At 39.5% G+C, this 23651-nt stretch overlaps 1 protein-coding gene across 1 annotated transcript in view; it reads right to left on the bottom strand.

Moving 5' to 3' along the window:
* CDC123 (cell division cycle 123) overlaps window positions 1-23651 on the bottom strand; it is a 36713-nt gene that overhangs the window by 11310 nt on the left and 1752 nt on the right. The window contains exons 3-9 of the mRNA XM_086610581.1: window positions 23060-23114; window positions 22237-22269; window positions 18175-18270; window positions 17349-17455; window positions 8490-8538; window positions 6782-6857; window positions 3235-3357 (exon numbers count right to left, since the gene is read on the bottom strand). Of these exons, the coding sequence (XP_086466707.1) occupies window positions 3235-3357; window positions 6782-6857; window positions 8490-8538; window positions 17349-17455; window positions 18175-18270; window positions 22237-22269; window positions 23060-23114 (539 nt within the window). The remainder of the gene's footprint in view (window positions 1-3234; window positions 3358-6781; window positions 6858-8489; window positions 8539-17348; window positions 17456-18174; window positions 18271-22236; window positions 22270-23059; window positions 23115-23651) is intronic.

Raw genomic sequence — 23651 nt, 5'->3', positions numbered from 1 at the left:
GAACAAAGGGGTTGGTGGGCGTGCTGAGGAGGAGGTGGCAGTGAAATGGCTATGTTTAACATAACCCAGAGCAGATACAGCACACCTACTGATTATCAACAGCTCTTTCAAACAGACCCTTTGCTTCTCGGTGATTGACGCAAAGCTGCCTTGCTAGCTCCTTTGTTGTCCCTCCCCTTGACTTAATTAAGCGTGAATCTTTGTACATGCATCTTTCCATTAGCTTCTGTTCTGCAGGTTACACAAATCTCTGATTTGTCCTTCTATTCAGCTAGGGAAATCGACAGAGAAGTGTTCAGGCATGACTACGTGCAGAAGTTGTACCAGCTTAGCAGAAATTAAAAAAAAAAAAAAAAAAAGAAAAAGGCAGATTTAGAAAAACTTCAGACAAATGCTGTATTGTCACTTCCTTCACTACTAAGGAAGGGAATATTTCAGCTAAGAGATTTCCCAATACATGTGGGATAAACTAAACTCAGGATATGACTGAAGAACACTTGAGCCTCTGCAGCTACCCAGGAAGCTGCCCGTCAGTAACAGGGATGTTGATTGATCACGTTCATGCATGTAAAGCTACTCAGCAGCTTCATCTAACATTTCATACGAAGTTGGCTGGGCTGAGGGCAAACCACAACTCAACACTGCCAAATTCAGACACGTAACTGGTTTTGACCATACAGCCTAAAAATCCCCACAGCTTTTTGCACAGGCTCAGTTACGTCAATTTAAAATGTCATTCCGGAATTAAGTGGTGTATTTTCTTGACAAGACAGGCTACAAAAGTCATCAATGCAATGAGGAGCACAGCAACCCTAGATTTCTCCTCCAGCTGTTCAACTGAACGTGTTGCCTGTACTGTGTACTATCATCAGCCATATTTCACCAAAGGAAAACTTGCATCTGAGCTTTATTATAAAACAACAACTGTCAGCTTAAAGTGAGCCTATGGCAATCATTGAGGCTAACGGCATTTAAAGGGATTTACATCCCCGTTAATACTGACTGCACACTGGTGACTAGTTCAGGACACTCACAAACACTGAACAGAGAAGAAAATCTGAACTGTTCCATCTTCTTAGAGACCACCTTAGAGCAGGAGAGTCGTGTGCTGGCAAGACTGTAGTAAAACTTCACAGGCAATGGCTCTAAATGCAGGGTAACCCCAGGCTCTGGGCTTATATATATAAATATATAAATATTATACATTATTCTTATATAAATACAGAAAGTATTGATACCTCCAGAGTACTGTTCTTACTGGGCTCTTGTGAAAGGTATTTAGAAGGTTCCAACATAATTTAAAAATATTTATAAAGCATTCGCCCATCTGTTATCCTACTGCTCTGACTCAACTCTTCCATCTGGAGATGCTACCAGACCAACTGGAAAAAGCAGAGCAAACAGCATCAAAATCCCCAACAAAACAAGAAGTCAGGAAAAAAAAGCTTTAATACCTTTCCTTTTAAAAGCAAACAAACAAGCAAGCCCAGATTTCTGCTGTTAACAACACATATGCTACCAGACAGTGGATCAAGGGATATGAATGAAGGGTGGTAAAAAAAACAGAAAATGTTTTCTGTGTGGCATTTCTCTGCAGATGGACAAGCCACCAGCATTTAGTGCTTAAGAACAAACGGTTAACAAACCTTCATCCCAGAAGGTCACCCTGGAACCTCCTTTTTCCAGAAGATAACTCAGATGGCACAGTTTTATGTCCTTTACATAAGATGACACTTCAGACCTTTCAGTTCACCACACAGCAGTTTCAGAGCCTAAATCCAGGCACCAATTTCCAAAAATAGTGCCCTGAATTCTTATCTATCAGTTGATTACATACAGGCTAAAATTACTTTGAAACAGAGGAAAATTAAAAGACAGTAATCACAATGTCAGATCTATATGGCTGATCTTACTTCAAAACATTAGGGCTAGGGACCTGTGAAATTAGTATACTGATTTCCAGATTACTAGTCTTCTCCACGGAGTGGTCCCAGAGAATTTCTCTGGACTGAAATAAAGGAACTCTGCAGAGCCAAATTATTAAGAATTTTATATAAGATAGACTGGCATTAAAAGGTATCTTTTTCAGCAAGTCAGACAGGGCAGATCTATTTGACTGCTCTAGTGGCTCAGCAAAACAATTAACCATGTTAAAAACTTACGTAAAGGTTGAGTATCCAAAGCTTTATAGAAGACAATACAACTGCCAGGCAATTCTTATGTTTATGTATTTCAGTAAACTGAGGTTTGGCCCACGTCAGACCCAACTGAAATTTCCTCATCGTATTTTAAACCACTCCTTTGTGATCACCCATCACAACAGAACACTATTCAATTCTCACTAAACCATGTCGGGAAACTATTTTCAATAACATTTGCAAAGTACTACACATTTAAAGAACAAGACAATTTACTTGGGCTGCTCAGGTGTATCAAATACCATGGCCTTCATTCAAGAGTTTCAGCAGCTAAATCACTGTGCATTAATATTCTAGGAGAAATTATCATAACGTCTTGAAAAGAAACTTAAAAATCCTTTCTTCAAGGAATATGTCAATAATTTAGCAGCAAACATCTGACAACATCTTTATAAACAAGTATTCTTCTTACTACTGAATGCCTTTTGTTAAGCATTTCCTACCTCACTTTTCAGGTTTACAATTTTTCTTAATTAAAAATGAGTATTAGGGGAAAAAGCCTTCAAAAATTCATTATGCCTTTGAAGGGATCTTTCACTGAACTGTTCTGTTTTTGTGAAAAGCTCCAGCCTATTCCTTCAGGGTTTTTTTGTTCCCAGTTTTACAGTCATTCAAAAACTAACATTGCTCTGCACGCTTTAGCCCAAGTTAAAAAGAGATAGCCCTGTGAAGTGATAGCTATGAAGAGAGAGACTTAAAATATTGGAGATGCCATTATTTATTGAGGTACTCATTTTTCCACTGATCTCCAGCAGTAAACTGGAATTTAGCACATTGCAACTCGGTGCGCTGTGGAGGAAACGAGCCTGGCTCAGCAACAGCAAAGGGGCAGGAGGACAAGTCTCCTTTCTGTGGAGTTTGCCCTGCGAGCCCTTTCAATTTCAAACTTCCCAGTACCCTGCAAAAGAACTTCAAAGAGGTAGACCATTTCTGGTTTTAAGTCTTTGTAACTATGTACGCAATAAAAAAACCTTCATAAACATCCCCCTTCCCTCCCCCATGCTCCCCTTGCTAATTGAAGCCTCAGGATACTTACAGTCTTCATCCAAGAATTTATATTGTATGTGTTTCTTGAAAAACTCCTGTATTGATCTACAGATCTCCTCATGTTGCTTAGAGATGTGATCATAGTACTGCGTGTAGTCCCTCTGTGATATACCTGTCAATAATTTTAGTTGATTATGAAGAGCTTTAGGCATGCACAAAAACCAGCCAGACAAAACCCAGTTATCAGAGACATGCACGTTATCTATATTTCAGAAGACAGGGTTCTGCCAAGTTTCAACCATTAAGAATTACTTACCGTTTGGCTTTATTCTCCAATACTTAAAGCACTTCCATTAGGAATTTTGCCTTGAACAGTTCTGCCCTACATTTTGTGAACCTCATTTTATATGTGTGCTCTTTGACTATTTTAAAGTGAATTTCAGGAGGAACCTTTGCCTGCATTTAAGTTTCCCGTTCCTGTCTTTTTCCTTCAGTTTTGTTCCCCCTGGCTACTCTGGTCAAAAACCTTTTCTGTTCTGTACATCAGATGTAGGAACCTGAATTTGGAACCATGAAATGAAAGGGGTAGAGCTTGCACATTAGCAAAGACAACAGATCCTAGCGCATCACAAAGATTCTGATTTAACTGATTTTTTTAAGCATGGAATAAAGTGTACCTGTTTGATAAGGCACTACAGGCGAAGACTCAAATCCTAAAATCAGTGAGGCGGCAGGTAGTCTAGTACATTATTTCTTCCATTTTCCCCTCTCAAGGGCTGTCTTGCATATCTGACATTAGATAAACTATTCCAGCTACGTCACAAGCTCTTAATTTCAGACACTTGTTTGTCTACAAGACAATAGTTTAAGTTGACATCAACAGGATTATATACTTGCCTGCACCTTAAGTGACTGAAGTTCTCACACAGAATACGTCAACGTAAGCCACTGCAATACTCTGCTGGACAAATGTCAATGAAGACCTACCCCATCAATGGAGAATGAGTAACCCAAGCTATGTGGGGAAGAAAAATCCAGAATTCTCCAAAAAAGACATATCAATGATGGCAGTTTGCTGTTTTAGCCATATACAAAATACAGAGATTAGGTTTTACTGTAAGACGACGCTGTCTACCTCCAAAGATGTGCTCTTTAAAAAAGTTCATACAAAGTTTATGATGTCAGTGGAACTTTGAATTATTAATGCCACTGCAAAGCTTAACTCAGGTCTAAAAACAAAAACCAAGAGATGGTGGCATCTCAGGGGATGCAGATGTGTAACTGGAAAATCATTTGCTACACTGTGCAATATCACTCCTTAGCTTGACTGACAGGCTTATTAATTTTAAAAGCATGGGAACATACTGTGAAAAAAATCTTGGAACGGTCTTCCGAAATGCAGTTGGAGTGCTAGCTAAAAAAAACTCCATACTGGTAGAACTACTAGGTTTCAAAACCTAGTAATAAAACGTACAGAGTGTTTAATTAGCCAGTGTACAAATATATTTGAAAGTAAATATAGAATCATAGAATGGTTAGAGTTGGAAGGGACCTCAAAGATCATCCAGTTCCAAGCCCCCTGTCATGGGCAGGGACATCCTCCACTACACCACGTTGCTCAGAGCCTCATCCAACCTGGCCTTGAACACTTCCAGGGATGGGGCAGCCACAACTTCTCTGGGCAATCTGTTCCAGTAGGCACCACCCTCAGAGTGAAGAATTTCTTCCTTAGATCTAACCTAAATCTCCCCTCTTTCAGTTTAAAGCCATCGTCCCTTGTCCTGTCACTACATGCCTTGTAAAAAGTCCCTCTCCAGCTTTCCTGTAGGTCCCTTTAGGTACTGGGAGGCTGCTAGAAGGTCTCCCCAGAGCCTTCTCTTCTCCAGGCAGGCTGAACAATCCCAACTCTCTCAGCCCATCTTCATAGAAGAGGTGCTCCAGCGCTGTAATATCACTATATATATTCTATAATAAATCTATATTCAAATGTTTTAGAGGTTGTTACAGTGATGCATATCTCTGGCAGTCATGGTGTTCCAGCAGCACATAACACGACAGAATTCAGCTCTTCCCCCTTAAAAAGCTATGTCAGTAGCCATTAAGCAATACTGGCTTAATGGAGAATCTCTGCTATTAGCAAAATAAACTCTGTTACAGAGAACTGTAAAAACCCCTGCAATTGGCATGAATGGAAAGAGAATGGGAAGAAGAGTGTGGAAGCACCAGAAGGAACAGCCAAATAAAAGGGCTACAAGAATGGTACGTGTTTACAGCACCTAGATTAGCACATCTCAGAACATCTATGTGGAGCTCCATAGGACACCTAGACCAGGCAACAAAGAACAGTGAGTATGTTCCTCAGGATTCACAGAGGCAGGACAGGATGGAGAGACAAAATGCTGACAGCTCCTAACAGGTGCAAAAAGGCACATCCAAAGCAAGCACATAGTCACCATGCTGAGAAGTCAGGAGGACCAAGAAGGACTAGATAGCTAATATCCCTTCACCTCCATATCACCACAAGGAATCCTGGACAGACCACTTGTATATATGCATCTTGGTGCTTGTGAATATGTAGGTATGAGACAGACAAAATAAGCAAACTGGGCTTTATTTTAAAGTAAAAAATCCCCTTCCTTCCTATGAAGTCTGGATTAGAGCTTTGCTACATCACTGCTAAAACATTTCCTTGTTAGAAGAGTTTAGGCAGAAATGACTCAATCTTCTTAAGGACAAATGTTCACCAGTCCTGTGCTATTTGCGTTTCCGTTCATCGTTAAAGATTCCATGGCAGACCACACCAAAACCAAATTCAAACTCCAGAATAGTATTTAGCCTGAAATTAAACCCCTCAATTCAAGCACCTGTACGCGCACTAGATTCCTAACCTCCTGTTACAGTCAGCAGAGAATAGTCAAAACATCTAGAAGAGTATAATTCAGCTAAATTTACCCTACAGCTGCCCAAAATACATGCTCTGGCACAAGCTGCCTGTCCTCCAGCTGTCACAGGTCTCCCGAGGCACCCACCAGCTCTTTGCATGCTGTGGATACCCTAGCTATTCAGTGCCACTTGAAACATTTTACATTCAGGTTTCTGAACCAGAGTAACAGAGCAACAGGTTTTCTGACTGAGCTACACTGAATATAGTATGAGGTCAGACACCTCATACACCTGTGGATGTGTTCTCACCTCCCCAACTTTCTGCATATAATATCCACATGGGGTCACATTTTATCAGCATAATACCCAAGTGCCTCTGTATTCATTCTGCAAGTTGGCTACGATGCAATTTGCTCCTGAATATAAGAGAGTCACTTACAAAACAGCCTTTGGGTGAAGTTTCCGAGTTACAAATTAGAATTAAGAATATTCCCACTGTAATATTGGGCATGTTGTGTCGTCAGGCTTTCAAATACAGTGGAAAGAGAAATGTGGCAAGCCACATTTTAAATCACAGAGAGAAGAAGAAAACATTAATCCCATAAATGAGGTGTGATAAGAAAAAACTGTCTTCAGATTTAGCTCTGATTCGAGGAATTGGAGAAACTCCTAAGAACTTCACCTAATAATTTTATCTTTAAGAAAATCCTTACCTATAAGCTTGTTTTCCTTGACAAAGCATCTGAATTCTGCACCAGGGATTAGTTCACACCATTTGCGAAGAACAAGCTACAGAGGAAAAACAAATGACACAGTATTGTTTCAGAAAGGTAACAGGTAACTTTTTGTTAACAGGTATACCTTCTAGATCTGCAGTTTTGCTGTAATGGTAAGATGACCTCTTAAGTCATTCCTGATTCAAGAAAACAAAACAATCTTAACCTGCAGTTCACATAATCATCTTGGCAAATACTTCAAAGCAATTTGACTCAATATTAATTTCATAGAATCACAGAATGCTTCTGGTTGTAAGGCAACTTTAAAGACCATCTAGTACAAACCAGTTTAAAGTAGAAAGGTTCAGACTGGACATAAGCAACTTTCTCACCACGAGGACTGTGAAGCATTGCAACAGCACCCTCAGAGACCGTTCAGCCTCCATCCACTGAGGTTCACAGATCAGATTTGATAAAATGCCAAACAACCCAATTTGATCTTACCACTTACCTGGCTTTGAGCATAAGAATGGACTAGAGACCTCCTGAGGCACCTTCCCACCTTAATTATCTTATGATCTTCCACTTCGTATGGCATTTATAACTGTGAAACTATTTATGAAACAACTTCAAAGTTACATTAATGATAAAGCACAGAAAACAAAAACTCTGTGGTACAACACAACAAATCTGTCACGGAATTGGCAGAAAGTTGCTCCCTAGTCAAAAGAGCTGATGAGCAGAATTAAATTTAACCAACTCAGCCTCTATTCTGGTATACACCCAAGCAGAATCCTGTGACGCCTTTGGAGGCGCAAACCAGTTAAAATAAGGACACCAGATAGAAATAGTAACCAAATTATTACAGTCAATAGGACAGGCTGCCTGGTAATTAAAGTGTATCTCTGGCACTTTCTGCTTCTCCTACATTGAAGTATCCACTATTTTGAAGGCCTCAGTTACTGCTACTGGATACCAGAAACTCCCAATGCCTATCAACTGGAGTAGAAAACCTCAGTAATCAAAGATGACATTGCTAATTACAGTGTAAACATGAAACTCTTTGTTCTAACTTTTAGATGTCCTGTATCTTTAAAGCACACCAGACAGTGCTTTAAAAAAAACAGGGTTCATTCACTTTTCTAAAGCCCTTTAAGCCCACAGGATGCTGACAAATGCTATATTTACATAAAAATTATTATTAGAGAAACGACTAGATGCTATCATAAAAGCAACAGCACCAACACAAACAGTTTAAAGCATTGTTAATATCTACATCACTAGTTTAACATTTTAACCTGACAACCAGCATATGAAACAAGATATGACAGACCACTTCAGCAGAGGATGTCCCCAGCCACCACAGCTAGCTTCCCTCTTAGTAACCTCAGTTGTGACATTCCCAAGCAGCACCCTATCAAGAATATATGACTTTCAGCTATTGAACTTGTCCTTCCTGGCAAGACTTGACAGACATGAGAGGAAATTGCAAGGAAGCTTCTAAAGTCTGAACTTTAGCTCATCTGGTCTGTAATTAAATGAACTCCTTGTGACCTGCAGTGCTTAACCAGACTTCCCCATGCTGCCCAAGCAACACAATTAAAACAAACGAGACAAATTTTATGGGCACATATCCAAGCACAAATGGCACCCTGCTTGTGAGCAATTCGTTTAAATTACCTAGAAATTACGCAAAGAGTCTTACCTCGTAGTCCAAGGAAGGATCAGGGGAATCATCAGTACAGTGAATAAACCTGGAAAAGTAAGGCACAGGCATGAAAATCTGCTTTTACATACAAGATTTTAGTCACACTAAGAAAAATAACTCTAAACTGTCAATCACAAACTACTGTTAAATTATCTCCAAGATGTACAAACCAAGTAAATTCAATACATCAATAACAAATTTCCTTTTGACAATTATCAGGGGGAAAAAAAAAAGAAAAAAAAATCACTTTTTTCACTTACTATAATTTGGAAGCACTTAAACGTGATTGTTCGTTCATCGTTGAGCTTTTTCTGTTTGAATCAACAGTGCTGCTCCTTTCCTCTTTATTGTTATGTTGGCATAACCAGATTCTCAGAAGAACCAGATAAACTTGAGCAATCTAATCTAGTTCCATTGCAGCATGTTTTCCCTAGTGCTTTTAATGTTTAACTTCCTAAACCACACAACAGAGACACATCATCATGCCTTACAGCAGTTCATTTCCATGAATAAGGGATGCAAAACAGCTCCACTCCGCACTTCTGATTCCACAGCATGGTATCTTTCTAAATTAAGAGCCTTAAAAAATACTCTTACAAACCTCTTGAGAGTGGGAATAAACAAAACTACTTCCATAACTGCAAACAGACGTCAAGGTTTTGTCCCTTGTGAGAAGCTGACTCTGAGTTGTCACCTTTCAGGAATTATCAAGAATGGAGGCAGTTATGCCCAAGTCAACTTCTATGTACCTTTTTGTCATTTTACAGCAAATCTTACACGAAATCCTGTAACTTTCAAAGGGAATTAGCAAAAGAACGTGCATTTTCCTTCCAAGTGTACTCCCTGACCTTACTGGCAACAAACTACTCTGATGCACAGAACTGTGTAAAGGGTCACTGCTGAGCTATAGTCTTAAATGGCAACATTTATACTGTCTCCCTTTGGCACTGAACTTAATTAAGCAATCCAGAAGTCTAATATCTCTCACATAAGCATTGCATTTGTAAGCCTTGGCTGCCCAGCCTTCAGCTGGAAGCAAAGAGCTACCGCAAGAGTTCATTCAGTGCGCTGTCAGCAGAAAAAAAGATCACACATTTTGGTTTAGACTCTTCTGCAGGCAGAAGAGAAGGGCGATGGCAGGCGTGCTTTCCAAAATCATTGTAATCAAACAGATCATACATATCTGTAAGCCTATGTAAACAGATAACATCCTTCAACTACAGTTTATACTCCCCAAAATTTAAGATCTGTCAAGGCAATAGGAAAACTCATGAGAGCTTGCAGTTTTGCTAGACAAAAGTTCACCCCTTAATAGCACATATGCTTAGCACGCTCAAGAAAACATCCACCACACATCAAAATAATCAGAAACTATATTTTGAAAGACAGCTGAGGTCCAGCACACAGTTTTACAGTTCTTGCACACGAAGACCCGCATTATCTCCACATGGACACCAAGCAACAATTTGAGTGCGACCATCCAGCCAATTCCTTATCCACTGAGTGGTCCATCCATCAAAACCATGTCGTTCCAGTTTAGAGACAAGGATGTCGTGCGGGACAGTATCAAATGCTTTGGATAAGTCCAGGTAGATGATGTCAGTTGCTCTTCCCCTATCCATCAATGCTGTAACCTCATCATAGAAGGCCACCAAATTTGTCAGGCAGGATTTGCCCTTAGTGAAGCCATGTTGGCTGTCACCAATCACCTCCTTATTTTCCATGTGCCTTAGCATAGTTGCCAGGAGGATCTGCTCCATGACCTTGCTGGGCACAGAGGTGAGACTGACTGGCCTGTAGTTCCCTGGGTCTTCTTTTTTCCCCTTTTTAAAGATGGGGGCTATGTTTCCCCTTTTCCAGTCAGTGGGAACTTCACCAGATTGCCACGACTTCTGAAATATGATGGATAGTGGCTTAGCAACTTCATCTGCCGGTTCCCTCAGAACCCGCGGATGCACCTCGTCAGGTCCCATGGACTTGTCCACCTTCAGGTTCTTTAGATGGTTTCGAGCCTGATCTTCTCCTAGAGTGGGCAGTTCTTCATTCTCCCAGTCCCTGCCTTTGCCTTCAGTGACTTGGGCTGTGCCGCTGGAGCTCTTGCCAGTGAAGACTGAGGCAAAGAAGTCATTGAGAACCTCAGCCTTCTCCATATCCCGGGTAGCCAGGTCCCCCGTTTCCTTCCAGAGAGGGTCCACATTTTCCCTAGTCCTCCTTTTATCACTGACATAGCTATGGAAGTTGGTCTTGTTGCCCTTGATATCTCTGGCCAGATTTAACTCTACCAGGGCTTTAGCTTTACTAACCTGATCCCTGGCTGTTCAGACAATTCCTCTGTATTCCTCCCAGGCTACCTGTCCTTGCTTTCACCCTCTGTAGGCTCCCCTTTTGAGCTTGAGTTTGTCCAGGAGCTCCTTGTTCATCAAGCAAACAGGCAAAATGATGAATAAAGAAGACAACACTGCAAGAACACAGTAACATTTTTCTTGACCCTTAATGGCACAGGACTGAGTAAAAATGAGGAAAAAATAGGAAAATGCAGCAAAAGAAACTCAGGTTTTTGTAGTCTCATTTTCCTTCTACATATTACAATGAGTTTTTGTCAACAAAAAGACATTACTACCATCCCTTTTTGAGGGGTAAATGTTGGGTACCTTGAGGTAGTTGCAATTCTATATTTTTTAGGGAAAAATTAAACTTTTATAACTTATTGTAGCATTAATTGTTTGGAACCAGCTGAATTCGTCCATTACATATGGCCTTTTCAACATATAAGGTAGAAGGCTAAGCACAGTGTCTTTAACCTGCATCCTGTTCAGGTTTGGAGGTACTTGAAAGAACATTCAGAAGGCTTCAGGAACCCAAAATTGAGAGATATCTGGGCTCTTTTTTATAAAGCCTTTGAAAATTATCATTTTGAATACTACTAAGGGTGAAGGAATTAAACTGTATAGTTTTTGGTGTGCTGTGGTCAACAGCTTGTTTACAGATTAGATGTCAGCAAGAAAAGAGAACAATCAAGGTCTCTTTATATGTAGTAGCTGTACGTTAATCTCCAAGTGCATGTACTGCACAACAGGGCATACTACATGAAGCCATTATGTGGATCAGCTTCCAACACTGAGAAAAGCAATTTAAGAAGGTTTGTAAGACCTCCAGTACCTATCCTGCTAAGAGAGCCATGAACTCATTTGCAAATCACTGAGATTATTCTGTGGATAATAAACTGTGATGAATATAATGAGGAATTGTAAGAGTTACTCTGTACCTGACAGTTCCCTTGCTGTCATTTAATAGTTTATTTTAAAACCTTAATAAAAAAAAAAAAGATCAAGCAGAAACTTTTAACACACTTTGAACTGCATCTTTATTTCTTGAATATTGAACTTTTGCTGGAACTTTAAGGACTAAAAGAAATAGGAAATTCATGCACCATTCAAAAGAGGATCTTGTACTACACTGTAAATTGCTAGGAAGAACAGGGATGGGAGTAAAACCTCAAGAAAAAAAGAATAATCAAAGGCCTCATTTTCCACATCCTCTCATGTGGAACTGTTTATCTCTAAATAGGTTAGACTAAAGCATAAACCAACAGCTACCGTTCTTGCAAAAAGGTATTCTGACTGCCAAGTCACACCTTTATGAGCCAACACTGCCTCCTATGTTCTGTTAGGAGAACACAGGCTGTTATTCCTCCACATCTCAGAAAAACTTTATAATATCTTTAAAATTTGAAATTCAACATTTAGAAGCATTAAGTCTGGTACCAGAAGTGTGGTCAGAATGCTAGCTGAAAGCCAAAAAGGGCTAAAACATCTGCTAAAGTTAGACAAAGCGCTCAGGAGCCTGATGGGCTAAACTTCACTCAAGAGCAGACACTCTCAATTGTTCTCAGAAACAGACACTTAAATTTTAACCGTGCCCTCTTATAAGCACCTAAATTTAAAAAACTGCATCTCCCCTCATGTTCTTTTGTATCTTGCACATTAACACATTTGGAAACTTTTCCTTGGCCCAGTGGGAGTTGTATCACCTGCTCCGTTAACCTGGTAGGTATTTCGTACCTACTAAACATGGCACAGCTGGTCCCTTCACTTTGCTTCCTGAGATTAGGCAGGGTTGAGTGGCCACTTTTAGACTCTCTACTTCATCTGCCTAACCAGCTTCTCAACAAGTTTTCAGGAATGAATTCTGGAAGTAACAGGTCCATAGCACCAGCTGGTCCAATAAAATACTGAGAGTCAATGTGCAATACTGAAGCGCACATCAGAAAAGAGCCATTCTTGCACAAGGCTCATAACGCCCCGGAACAGAGAGTCAAAGAGCAATCCCTGCAGAAGATGTTCTCTGCACCCGGTTGCTTTTGAACAAGGCTGAACTCGCAGGACTTCCTACTTCATCTCTGTGGTTTTGATTAGTAGACAACTGGAAAAATAAGAACACTTGAGCATTCAATATCCCAACAGTAGCACTTGCAGATTTAAAACATCCAGTATTGCCCTGTAGTACAGGAATAATCTCCAGAGTTCGACAAAATTCCCAAGGTTTATGAACAAGCATGATGTAACAATAAACTTACTTATCTTATAATTGGAAGGGCATTATCATATCATTAAACTATTGCTAATATTTATACTGGTCTCAAGGTGGGTAATCATGTCTTGACAAAATGTAGTCCACACAATCCAACAGCAAGGAAAAAAACTATGTTCTAAACCAACACACTCAACAGGGCTTTAAAAAGATTTTTGTTCTAAAGAGGTGTTTTAATCACTTAACAGAAATCCAATTAGAAAAGGTTTGGGGTTTTTTTTAATCATACACCCACAACACTGTTTTTGGAAGTCTGCACTAAAACTTGAAAAGTTTAGGACAACATCACCCACAAGTTTTTTGTGAACTCAGCTAAGTAAAATGCAATGCTCACTCTGAAGCAGAAACAACATGGACTACGTGAACAAGTACATTGCTCCAAAGTCTTTGTTAATTTATATGAAATCAGCAAGGAAGAAAGTTAACTCATTATTCTGAAGTTTTCAATCAAACAAAGAACCAACATCATGAAAGAATCCAAACATTTAACAATATTCACAACTTATCTAGTTATGCTCAGTATACTTGCTTTAAAGCCATATTTTTTAATGGTTTGTACTGGAGTATTGCAGAGCTGAACTCTTCTCAGAACTTGAGACAGCTGAGAATTACAGCAAGGGCAGTTCCCTGACCTGAACAATGTACAGATCGATACCAGATAAGCAGACAGGAAATGGGAGAGGAAGGAAGAGGCAAAGAAGGTGGTTTGCTTCTGTCTCACATCACTGGCAAAGCTGGATTAAGAAACAGATCTTCAAATTGCCATTGTAAAGTCTTTTCCATATTATGACCCATGAAGTGGACTTTTAAGTTTGTAAAATTGAACAGAAAACAAAACACACACAGGAAAGGGTATACAACATTTCAGCTGTTGCTTATGCAGGGCAAGAAACGTTTAGACCATACCAAATATTAACAAAAGAAGTAGAAATACAGCACATTTATCCTCCCTCTGAGTAGCCCCTCCAAAGGATTTGGATGTATTATGTATCCAATTTTCATTTATTCAGCACTTCAGGTTCTTACCTCAGCTACATTTTTAATTTCTGCTCGCTAAGGACTAGGAAACTGGCAGCTAATCAATAGTATAATTAAGGAAGACCACTGTTCTGATTCAGCAATAATCGTTTGACTGTTTGGATAGGGACACTTTGTACAAATAACTTAGCAATTTAGAAATACCATGCACACACTGGACAGTAATATGTCCTTTAATAAAGTACAAGATATTCATAAAAGATAAGATACATAGAGACCAATGTGATTTTACACATTAAACATGTTGCCCTAGTCGTAAGTACACCTTCCATTCATTTCATGGAAACTGTAAGGCTGCACTGCTCACATTAACTCTACCTTACCAAAACAACAAGTCTGTTCTGCCAAAGAAAAACCCAAAAAACATAGCCCAAATGTATACCAATGTTAAATCTTATAGGAAGGGAAACAAATACAACACTTCGCAAACGAAACTTCACCTTAACCTTTAGATTAGGTGACGATCTCACAACGACATCACAAGGCTGGCATATTTACCACCCACTAGCTGAGCTGTGCTACCTGGTGGTACGTGTGGTCTTATCACACCGGAAAAGGAGTCTAAATGGATTGGACTACTGCAATTCGAAGTGTTGTCTTGCTGCTAGAGGTTATTCTCCCACAGCAGGATCAGCAGAAGATAGTGTACCTGCTACAGGCTGCTCAGCCACAACCGTCCTTAGTCTGGTGTGAACTTAAGGTGAAATTACTGATGGTGCAAGTTAACACCCAGGCTGTGAAATCTCACAACAGAGGAGCTGGAATACATTCATTGCCTCTACCACTGCGTCAGTGCTGTCTGCAGAGGGCAAAGTGAACAGCTGAGGCACTAACTTCACCTGATAAGAGATAAAAACCTGACAGAAAACGCACCGATTTCAGTCTCGGTGAAGGTGGTCGAACCAACTCGTTCTACCATATAAATGGCATAAACTAAGAGCACAAACACACACAGGGAGTTGCCACGTATTTCAAATCAAATGGTGCTTGCTAAACACTTGATTGTGTCCCAGGCTCATTAGAAAATGTTTAACTGAACAGGAATCTTCCAAGGAGCTCTGAGTACTTTTTGATGAACCTCTTTACACAAGGAGAGTAGCATATACAAAAGGTACTATGTAGTATTCACAATGGGCTTGATACAAAGTGTACAATTCCTTTCAGATGCACCAGACTCAGTCCTGAAAGCAGTTACAACCAAGGATACATTAAATTTTGGTGCTCAATTGTTTGAATAAACCATCCTCAAAAAAACTGGCCAAGTCATCTAGCCTCCCATTAAGGGAAATAAAGGGGCCTACAGGAAAGCTGGAGAAGGACTTTTTACAAGGGCGTGTAGTGATAGGACAAGGGGCAATGGATTTAAACTGAAAGAGGGCAGATTTAGATTAGATATAAGAAAGAAATTCTTTACATTGAGGGTGGTGAGGTACTGGAACAGGTTGCCCAGAGAAGTTGTGGCTGCCCCATCCCTGGAAGTGTTCAAGGCCAGGTTGGATGAGGCTTTGGGCAACCTGGTGTAGTGGAGGGTGTCCCTGCCCATGGCAGGGGGGTTGGAACTAGATGATCTTTAAGGTCCCTTCCAACCCTAACCATTCTATGATTCTATGATTCTATGAAATCATGAAAAAAAACTCCTTGGTAAGGCACCAAAGTCTCCTGAGAATTACTATTCACTCACCTCAAATATAAACTGTAGATCTCACAGCTCCCCCATCCCTTTCGTTCTCTATGATCCCAAAATCATAAATTTTCAATGCTCACAATTGTTGCCCTGGTCCAACATACTTTTCAAACTGTCTTCCCACTCCAGCATCTTCTCCCCTCCTTCTCAGTCTCTTCCCCTGCACCTCATAATGTTGTGGGTTAGACATAACGTAAAACCTAGCGCCAGAATTGGACTGACAGCATTGCTAGCACTCCATAAATGCAGAGCTAAGGATGAGGATGTTGCTATGATTATTTTAATGTACCAACAAACTGGGGGAAAAGTGTTACTAGAGTTGCAGGAATAAAAAAGGCGGCAGTTGCACAGCATTAATGCAACTGGTTTCACATTTTGGACAAGACAATTCTTATCAGGTCATAAGCTGCTTAACATGGGACTAGCATGCTTGGGAACCCTCTATGGAGCACCTAGAACAAGGGCCTGGCATTTATTTGAAATTCTGCTTTTCTGAAAAAAATACTTGTAATAATCGTAAGAAGAACATTAGATTTCAATAATTTAATTTTCTTTCAGAAAAAGGGTGTATTTCAAAAATGCATGACATGAACCAGACACAGGTACTACAGGAGGAAACTGTTCCTGTACAATTAAGTACTGTCTTCATGTAAGCAGACAAAAGAAACCCCAAGCACATCGTATTCATAATTTTATCTGTAACTATTATCCCTGTTTACAGTTCCTGGAATGCACTTGTTCAAGAGCTACAAGACCTTAGGTTCAGAAGGAACATGGAGCATGTTCCACAGGAATATGTTAACAGAAGTCTGTTAACACAGTCTGTTCCATAGGAATATGTTAACAGAAGTCTCAGGCATCTTCCAGGCAACCACACAAACTTCAATAGCTTTAAAATTTGCCAGAGATGTGGTAAAGTCACACTGTAGTATCATGAGAAGTGGCAATATTAAGGCAGGTAGCAACAAGTAAATGCCAAGAGAGGTGGAAAGGCAAAAAACCCCAAGATTAAAATATCACTTGCTCTGCAAGGGAACTCAATAAAAACGTTCTTAGTCCATAGTGTCGTTTCACATGTACTACTTTAACAGAATGCCATCCTGTTTTGCTTTCACTCATTTTCATACTAAATCAAGAGAATTAATATAAGAATAAAATGGAGGCTGCTCCTCCCTTGTTGACTGAAGTCAAGTGAACAATTCTAGTTTTCTAGGAAAGACTCACTCGCAGTAACAGTGAAAATAATTTGCCTCACAATTCTCTGCACTCATTTGGACCTGGTATTTTTTTTTTGCACAGTGGAGGGAGAAAAAGAATAAGGAGGGAAGGGGTGGGAGGAGCTTCAAAGGACAACTAACTTATTAATGTATGTGAAACTTGTATTACTGTACCTGGACAACTTTTAAACATGAATATGTATTTTTGTGTCAGATGTTTATCGTTACTGTACAGCAAAGAGTAAGATGTTTCGAAGGAACTGAGAAGTCCTCAGAGGGCTTTTTTGAAAGGGTTTAAATAATATTGTCTGCTAGAAACCTACTTACGGCTGAGTGAGGTCACGAGTAATGAAGTCGGAACTCTTGAAGAGGAGGAAGACGTCACTGAGAGCTTTACATTTCAGAGAGCTGTTCATTGCTATCCAGTAGGCATCCTAAACAAAAAAGGAGGTTATCCAAAAAGGCACCTTTGCTAGCAGGAAGGAATGCAAGCTGCAGATCTATCTAAATATTATGTCATATTTGAAATACATGCAGAAAAATATTTTTTTTTTATTTTGAGGAAGACTTCATTAGCTTTTACAAGAGACACAATAGTTACTGCTTCTCTTACGAACACTCTGTTGAAACCAGAGCAAATCCATTTAAAAAAAGCAAGTTTTTTGCCTTACTCCTTTCAGGCACTTTCTTGGAATACTTGATCAAACCCAAGTTTCCCTTGAAAATATGATACAAAAACATTTTGGTGCACCCATCCTTATGGTACAGTTAGAGTACCTAAAAATAACGAGAGGGAAGTTTATTGCTTTTTTAAAAAACGTGGGAGTTTTTAGTTTTTATCCCAGGCAAACTTTTCAACTAGTATCCTAAATGAGAAGAGTCTGACCATCATACTGTCATTGGTGACAAGGATACAAGGTTTTATGTAAAAAAGACAGTGCTGTCTTGCATCAGCCTCACCAAAGAGTGTCCCATCTAGCTCTAATCCACCAGAACAATTTGCTCTATCCTACTTCACCGTTATCTTGTCTATCACTCCTTCCTTTATCAGAACCACTAGTCTCTTCTACTTTCCAGTGCATCGAGATAAAACAAACAAAAAAAAATCCTTATGATAACATCTGTTACAAGTTTTGGGAGTCAGCATTCTTACCCTTGGAGCACTCCAGTTAAGTTTCGGAAAAACACTACCACCCAAAGAACTTATTGCTTCTTGGACTTTAGCTGTGAACTCAGGAAATTCTGGTGCCTGAATAAAGAACAACAATAAAAATATCAATTTCAATACATTTAATCAGAAAGTGTAGCCATCTTCTAAATACTATTAGGAATACTCATTACAGAAGGAATAAACATGTCCAAAAATCAGGAACCAAGAATGCCACAAAAATAAAGTGATTTATTTCTACAAATACGTAAGAATCAACTCCAACATTCTTTCAATCAAAGAAAACTGAAAATATGTTTCCAGTTCTCACTCTTATTACTAGGAAGATTCCATGAACCCCAGGGAAAATCCCAAACTTCATTACATTCATTATGAAAGCTGCAACAGCTGGCAAACACACAAGTCAAATACACAGACCTTAAATACACACCTGTTGGTTTATACCTGATGGTAGATTATTGTGTACAAATAAGATCCAAGCAGATTTAAAAACAAACAAACTTTCAAAAATAGTTTGTTTAGAATTAAGTATCTCCTTTAAAAAAACTAAATCACAGAATCATAGAATGGTTAGATCACCTAGTTCCAACCCTCTGCCATGGGCAGGGACACCCTCCACTACGCCAGGTTGCTCAAAACCTGATCCAACCTGGCCTTGAACACTTCCAGGGATGGGGCAGCCACAACTTCTCTGGGCAACCTGATCCACTGCCTCACCACCCTCTGAGTGAAGAATTTCTTCCTTAGATCTAATCTAAATCTCCCCTCTTTCAGTTTAAAGCCATTGTCCCTTGTCCTGTCACTATGTGCCCTTGTAAAAAGTTAATTCCAGCTTTCTTGTAGACTGGAAGGCTGCTAGAAGGTATCCCTGGAGCCTTCTCTTCTCCAGGCTGAACAACCTCAACTCTCTCAGCCTGTCTAAAATAATCACAAATAATACTCTAAAATACAAATATTGTAGCATTCTGCCAAAGTATTAAAAGGTAGAAAGAGATCGGTTTAGTTTTGTAATAGTTCCCTAGTTGCATTTAGGAGTAGAGTAAAAGAGCAAAAGTAAGTAAATTCATAGGTAACTTGAGTGGCAGCTCCTCACTGAAGCTTTAGTTTTACAAAATTTTGTTAGTAATACTTTAACTAATCAGCTCTTAAATTAGGTCTTAATTTATTGCATAATTAACAATTTATTGCATAAAAATAGAGGACACACTGCAAAGGTATGGGTTGGACTAGAAAACCTTGTCTTGGATTAGAAAACCTTGTCTTGGAAAGATCATCATCAATATTGTAAACATAAGATGGGGGAAAAAAAAAACCTCCTCGGGACACTATAAATTCCACTCTGAATGTGATGCAATAGAAAAAAAAAAGATTGCTGACCTTTAAAATAATAGGAAAGGATTTCAGGCATATGTCAAAGATTTTTTATGTAATAGGATTTATAGCAAAAAGTATATAAGAACACTGTTTCTGACGGAGTATTTTTTAACTCAACTCAAAGATGACTTCTGATGTCTCTAAAACAACAAAGCCTTCACAGCCACACAGGCGATCAAAAAAAGTTTACACATTTTGGCATCTCCTTTCTGCAGACCCCCAAATGCAGATGTTTAAAAAACCCGCTCACATTTTAGCGTGCTGACCTAGACTGAACTCCAAACATTCTGAATCTTTCCTTGGTAGATTACCAAGTCCTCATGGGAAACTACAGCTGAAAAACTGAAAAAGCACTTCTCTTATTTTACTTTATTTTTAGAGCTTCCATCAATTCGAGAAATGGTTCCTGCAAGAAGTAAAACTCTCCATGCACTGCATTCTCATCCAGTCTCGTCTTGTTTTGGCAGAGGTCAGGAGACATTCCATGTGTGCAATACCAGCACATACTGGGCCTCTCTGGGGAAATGCTACCATCATGTCATTTAATACAAGCAAAGAAAAACATACAGGAGGATAGCTCTAAGGCTCCATAAACAAGGTAAGTTTTAACATTTCCTAAATTCTGAATGTCTGACTTTGCAACCATCAATATTAATGCCCATTTTTTTTAAACACAGAACTTTCTATAATCCTACATTCTAATTCTTCTTCAGAATATAGAAGGGCGAAGGGAAACAAGATCTACCTGACAGCTCAGGCAGGTCATCAAATCAGGATAACCACAACCACAGCCCACCTTACTGCTCCCTGAGCCAAGAAACCAATAGAGAAACATAACCTGGGATTCATTGTTAGTAAAATATGAATGCCCTATGCTGACAGTGAACGCAGAACAGCAGCCTCCAGCCTTTCCTACTATTCTTTATGCATTGTTTTCCCTTGTGTCTCCCTGTTCAGCTTCCACATCACTACTTGATCCATTCTCATCTCTTGCAGTACTCCAAGTGCAGCTCCCCACCCTTCTGCATGCTTCACAGTCAAAGTGGTACCAGGCAACACTTAAAAGCACATAAGTCTATCTCCATTCACTCACAGGCCTCAGAGCAGTCCCTAGTTTTCAGGTAGAGAAAGCAAATTCGCCATAGATGGAGTCTTCAGAGCAATCATCTAGCCAATTTACGAGATGGTAAAGACCGTATTGTGAAATTCTACTTTGAGAGTCTCTTTCTTTGACCAAATGTAGGTGTATTTTTGTAGGAACTAGCCATGGGCACAGCCCATGTTTACTATTAACCGTTTTCAAAGTTCCAGGTTTGGCAGAAGACAAAGCCCTGCCAGTCTCTGAACAAGACCACTCTGGAGCCCAAAACACCCCTCTTCTGCCTCTACCTCTACTTTTATTGCTGAGCATGATGTTACACGGTATGGAATACCCCTTAAGACAATTTGGGTCAGCTGTCCTTCCTGACTCTGACCCCTCTCCTTGTCTTGCCTAGCCTTAGCCTAGTCGCTGGGAAGGGGAGTGGGGCAGACTGGGAAAAGAGAAAGCCTCTACGCTACGCAAGGACTGTTCAGCTATAGCTGAAAATTAACTCCATCCCAGCCAGCTCCAGTAAAACGTTAGCTGTAAAGCTGCAATACGTGCACAGTACACGATTCTTACCTAGCTAAACAGAAATTACTTGGCCTATACCCTTCTGATGGGTACCATACCTCTTGATTATCTACTTCCTCATTGTGTGGTACACTATAACGAAACCTGATTCAAGAATCTGATGTTGTTTCTTTAGCAACATCAACATGAGCCTTGCAAAAGAGAAGACGGATCCCAAAATCCTTGTTTTGAATAATTTACAATCTAAGGCACCTACTTTATTAAAGCTTAAAAATTTGAACTGAAGCTATTAATATGTGCAAATTTGACATGTATTAGTTTTAAAATCTATGCTACAAATTCTGTGCAAGCATACACACAGCTTGAAGCAGGGGCTGTGTTTATATTGCACCTAATTCAACGTGAGCAGTTCAACACTACATTGATACTATTACTTCAGCCTTACCAGCTCCCTGATGGCCAACGGTAGACAAGTGACACAAGAATACTAACTCCAACAATTACAGGGCAACAGCAAGTTTCAAAAAAGATGTCAAAAAAAGATCAAGGAAGCCTGGTTCACATCCATCATGATTCTGATTCTAAGCGAGGCACAGTGCAAGGAGATCATAAAGACAGGGAAAAAGAATAAAAAAAAAAAAAAGATAGAAATGTACTCAGGAGGAAATAATGGCAAAGGTATAAGGGAAGAGTTGCGAAAATTGAGCTGCAGGGGCTTAATTTCTTCTACATCTAGTCTGATTAAGTAATTGGGAGATATTCAAAGTGGTGAAAATGAAACACAGCTATAATTAGAGCCGTACTTCAGTTCATTTCCTATAGTCTAACACGTGTGTGATTGTTGGGGATGAAGAAAAGCGTTTTATTTTTAGTTAAATAAAATTAAGCCAGCAAAACTTTTTTAAAGTTACAGACATCTACACTGCCATCCATCTAAAATGGTCTGAAAAATATTAAATACAGCAACAGATATCTCTAACTGGCAACAAGTTCTATCACAAGGTTGCAGAAAGGACACTGCTGACAAACCCACATGTTCGGCTATTGCAGGACCTTACCTTAAGCGTTGTAGTATTCTCATCATCTGACCACTGTGAAAAATAAGAACAAATCAAAGGTTACTGGTTTCCTGAGACATCCGTTATAATTTATGAGAACATCAGAATCCATGTGGCTTCCTACAACATGGAGATCAAATCATTGCCCTGGAGCTCCTGTAGCATAACATCACTATCCTCCATTATGGCTGTAAATTAAGACAGGAAAAATATTGTATTTTCAGCAGAAGTGCTATTCTAAAATACAGATAAAAGACAACACTTATATAATTTAACTGTGATTTATATCAAAAACTTGGACATTTCAGAACTCAGAGCCTTCCCTGTCTGAAGCTTGTCTCCAGCACTTCCATCCTTAGACCCATGATCCATTAGTTTCACTTATATTTCTTTTTCATCTCCTTTTTGTACCCTCTGTCACCTTGCACTTACAACTTTCAGCAGTTTTCTTTTAGAAAACCCTTCTGAGCTATTATAGCCTCAGAAACTCTCATTGTTTCTTGAAATAACTACTCCACATATACTCCTCCTAATTTTTCAGGGCATGAAACGCCATTAAGCTCAATTCTAACATCCTTTAACATTCCCTACTTGTTATTACATATGCAAGTATCGAGAAATAACAAAAACAAAAAGTCTTCTGTGAAAGAGGACAGAAACATTTTAAACCTTCCCTGACATCATCGTATAAATACTGATGTTTTTAATTTTTTCAAGGCAAACACCACGTGATTATGAAGTACTCTCCTCAGCTATAAATCATGCAGAAAAAGTTACACATTCATATTTTTCTCAAGAGACTTAAGTTCCGTTTTATACTGACCTGTATTTCCTCTGCATCGTCACTCCCCTCCTGAGCATGACTTGGCGGATCTTCTCTAAAACAAAAAATCAGCAGGGAAAAAAATAAGCATCAGAGTTTGACTTGACCATACACATTACATTTCCACAGCATCTACCAGCTGTTGATTTCAAAATGTTTTTGTAAGATTAAGCCTCAAAACCCCTGGCAGAGAAAAATAAGAGCAAGGCAGTACAGAACACTGAAGATAAAACGCTTTTGCATTAGACTTGGGCCCTATCCAAAACATTTTGCTTCTTTCACATCAGCAGATCTCCTTCTGCTCTGAACTCAATAAATACTAAGATTTTTATATATAGCTTATCTTATTGAGAATTAAACCCAGGTAATGTCACTCCAGCCCTGGGTAAGGCTGCAGGCATGTGAATGGTGTGGCACAGCTCACACCTCTGAACTGGAGCTGTATCAAAGAAATCAAACACAAACCAGCAGGCTGTGCACCCACGAGTCTTGACTCTGCAAGGAAAGGCAGAGGAAAAATTAAAAAACTGCCCTTACTTGGTCTAGAATCAAGTGTATTAAATGGATTTTAGGAACAGCAACAGTCAGCCCA

The sequence above is a fragment of the Tauraco erythrolophus genome, chromosome 4, assembly GCF_009769465.1.
Source record: "Tauraco erythrolophus isolate bTauEry1 chromosome 4, bTauEry1.pri, whole genome shotgun sequence".
Lineage (NCBI taxonomy): Eukaryota > Metazoa > Chordata > Aves > Musophagiformes > Musophagidae > Tauraco > Tauraco erythrolophus.
Note: the sequence above shows the minus strand (reverse complement) of the source record. Positions and strands in the feature narration are given on the sequence as shown.